Source organism: Urtica dioica, chromosome 7 (assembly GCF_054948205.1).
Source record: "Urtica dioica subsp. dioica isolate 48M chromosome 7, U.dioica_male_clone48M_v1_H2, whole genome shotgun sequence".
In the NCBI taxonomy this organism is placed as follows: Eukaryota; Viridiplantae; Streptophyta; class Magnoliopsida; order Rosales; family Urticaceae; genus Urtica; species Urtica dioica.
Genome location: NC_142762.1, coordinates 20,228,618 through 20,232,085, shown reverse-complemented (window position 1 = coordinate 20,232,085; position 3,468 = coordinate 20,228,618). Strand labels below are relative to the sequence as shown.

At 41.0% G+C, this 3,468-nt stretch overlaps 1 protein-coding gene across 1 annotated transcript; it reads left to right on the top strand.

Moving 5' to 3' along the window:
• The first annotated feature begins 252 nt into the window (after positions 1-252).
• On the top strand, positions 253-3,261 carry LOC149390351 (TRIGALACTOSYLDIACYLGLYCEROL-like protein). Its single transcript, XM_089621409.1, has 5 exons — positions 253-602; positions 659-911; positions 1,036-1,417; positions 1,951-2,240; positions 2,689-3,261. The coding sequence occupies exons 1-5, from the start codon at positions 313-315 to the stop codon at positions 2,884-2,886; spliced, it is 1,413 nt and encodes a 470-aa protein (XP_089477535.1). The 5' UTR covers positions 253-312; the 3' UTR covers positions 2,887-3,261.
• The last annotated feature ends 207 nt before the right edge of the window (positions 3,262-3,468 follow it).

Sequence of the window (3,468 nt, the reverse complement as noted above, 5' to 3'; positions counted from 1 at the left end):
GGTAGTAAACGAAGAGAATTGATCGAATGGAGAATGTGTTTTTTGTTGATCACGAGAGAGAAAGAGAACTAAAGGATTTTAAAGAGGATGAAGGGTCACAAACGATAAATCTCGTATAAAAATTGAACGACGTGTAGTTTCTTTCAGACAAGATTTACTATAACAATGGCGTTTGGACTTTGGACCATGTCGTTTGAAGTTTGAACCTTCCCAAGCAAAACATTAATTCGATTGGCCTAAAACCCCACAAACCCTCTTTCTCTCTCTCTGTGTCACAAAAGAAAAGACAGAAAAGCGAGGGATAAGGAAAGGATGGCGAGTCTCCGGACGGCGATGGACACGGCGTTCTGGGACGTGGAGGTGGCGTCGTCGCGGGTGGTGGAGGGGTCGGCGAAGGCGGTTCCCGGCGAGGCGTTCCCTTTGGACGGCGGTCGAGCCAGCCGCGCCTTCCGCTTTAACCAAGTGGCTCTCCTCAGAAACGGCTTCCCTCTCGGCCTCATCCCTTCTTACTCTCCGCCGCTCTCTTCCAGCAACTCCACCTCCACCCACTTGGGCTCATTCTCTCTCCAGTCCCTCCTTCTCTCTCCCGCCACTTCCAACTGGTAACTCTCTCTCTCTCTCTCGACTCGGAACTTGTTTGTTTAATCTGTAATTACAGGTGGCTAGGATTGATTGGTCAGTTCCGGCCGAGGAAACTGTTCTCCTCCATTAAAACTGAGCTCACCAGGGACCGCCCCGACGACAACCCCCTTAGTTTCAAAGATGTGGCAAAGCATTTCGTGGAAAAGTCGCTTTATTCGCTCGGGTTAACAACGCAATTTACGCCGATACCCTCGACGTCCATCAAGTGGAGCACGGAGGTGCACGGGGATAAGGAGGGAATGCGCCACAAGTTGATACTCTATCACAACGTATGGATATATCTTCATTTGTTTTATTTTCTTCAGTTCCTACACTCTGGGTAGTTTGAAATGGTGTTTTACTTTAGTTCTCAGATTCGGCACACCAAAGTTAAATTCACGGTTACATTTTCAGCTAGAAGAACATGACCTCACAGTGGAAGCCGCGTGGCCTCAGCTGTATGTGGATTCCAAAGGGCGGTACTGGGACGTCCCAGAGTCATTTCACGTGGATCTATCGTCGGCTTTTGAGGAATCTGGGCTGAGATATCGCCTTGGCTTACATAAAAACAGTCGCCAACCCGTTGCACTCGACTCCACAATCCCCAATCCGCCAACTTCTCTGCTGCCCGGATTATGCGCTAAGGCTTCTCTGTCTTATGAGAAAAGCAAGGACTTCTGGAGGAAGGTGCAAGAGAACTTGGATTTACTCGAGAAGACTGAGACAGGCTTATATATCCGCACTTCGTATGATAGTCGCCTTAAAGAACCCCATTCAGCAATATCCGGAATTATAGGTAATCTTATTTGCCTCGCTTTTTACCACCTGCGAAGATTAACCTGGCTCTATATTACATAAATTGTTTCCTTTAAAAACATATTGCATGAACTGTGTCTTATAAACATACTGCTTGAACTGTTGGTAATTGCAAAAATAAACATGACGATTATCAGAGAAATATCGGTATACTAAATATTGAGAGTTTAGGAGAAGATAAAGATAAGAGACTTCATTTCATTGCATGATCTTGGTTGCAATATATCAGTAGTCGTACCGTAATCGTGTAACAATGTGACAAACCTTACCATGTAACCAACTAAAGGAATATTCTAGAGTTAAGTTGGCATTAGAGCCTCTCTTTCTCTCTCTTATTCCAAAATGGGTTTCCAATTGTCAAAATAAAGTTCCCCTGTTTTATTTATTTAAACCTCTGTGATATTGAATTGCCAAGTCTTGACATCAACCATGACCAAAAACAAAATCATGATAAAATTCTATATTCCGTTTTTACTTTTCTCGATCAACAGTTTTATTGGACTTCTTTCCTAGGTGGAACCTGTGCTGCTTGGTTTGGAGGGGATGGTTCGGCGGCTGTTGAATCAGAAGCTCATAACAATGGCATTTCCATTAGTAAGAGAAGCCCGGTCAGTGCTGATCTATTCGGCTCGGTTTGCTATACTTACCAGCTCGGAAATTTTCGGAAGTTCTATAACGACCTGACAAGGCTTGATGCTCGCCTCGACATCTGTTCAGCAACGGATCTTGCCAAAAGGGTTTTCTCTAAGAACTCTTCTGATCCAAACTTATCCCCGAGACTCAATCTCATCTTCCAACAGCAGGTATATATATTTGTTTTCATCTTAACTCTTTTATAGCTATTTGAAAGGAAGAAAAAGAAAGGACAGAGAAATAATTGACTATGACAATACAATGACACGTTGAGGAGATTCATAATCATGTAGAGGCGATAAACAGTAATGATTTCTTCCAAAACTGGCCCATCCAAACTGGATATTTGAAATGGGCCATTGATTTGTGTTTTAGTTATTCATGATACCCATAAATCTTTTATTTTAAATTTAAGGGACAATGGTGGTCTCCCATGCAAGCAAGCAGTATGTTTTCTGAATGATCTACATTCTTCAAAAGCCTGAAACATTATTCTTCTTAAGTATCGCTTTTAATATTATTCCGTGCCCAATTAGAACATATTTAACTAGAAGCAGAAATAAAATATTGCGTAGGACTAACGAGTTATGACATTGTAATGCCTCTTTGTCTTGATAGGTTGCTGGACCGATTGCTCTCCGAGTGGACTCAAGGATTTCTCTCGGCTCGTCCTCGGAGAAGAAAACACCACACTTTGATGATTTCATTCTCAGCTTGAACTACTCCTTCAGACTTTTGGACTCGGGAAAGGCTGTTTTCTGGTATTCTCCCAAAAGAAAAGAAGGCATGGTTGAGTTGCGTCTCTTTGAGTTTTGAGCCATTTTTTAGATTTTATGTTTCTGCGGAGTAGAAATTTTTTGTTGGAACCATAGACTCTTCAGGTTCGTAGTCTTGTAGCATTGAGAGTTTGAACAACAAAGCCTCTTTTTCAGCTAATCTTTGTAATTGGTGGATGGTTTTTACTTGGTCAAGTTTAGAAGCCTCATTTTATTGGAATGATGATTTTTTCAAAGTTGACCGGTGAATTGGGTATAGATATCTGTTACTTTTTTGGGGTGGGAATTTTAAGATCTTTGAAAAATAGTTTGATATGCCATTCACCTGGCAATTCTTTTAGAAACTTAGGCCTTGTTCGACTAACATTTTCGTTTCTTGTTTGTCTTTGTTTTTACGGCCTACAAGTTAATAAACATCGATCTATATTCTTCGGCCATCAAATTTAATTCTGAAAATTTTGCATCAATATAGTTTCTAGAGTGACGTAGCAAACACAAACTACCCAAACTCTTAGGCTCCTTTTATTTAAATGATTTTTTGTATGAACTAGACATTTCAAATTTAGTGTTTAGCAAAATAGTCAAAGTTTCATAAGTTAGTATATTTTAACCACTTATAATG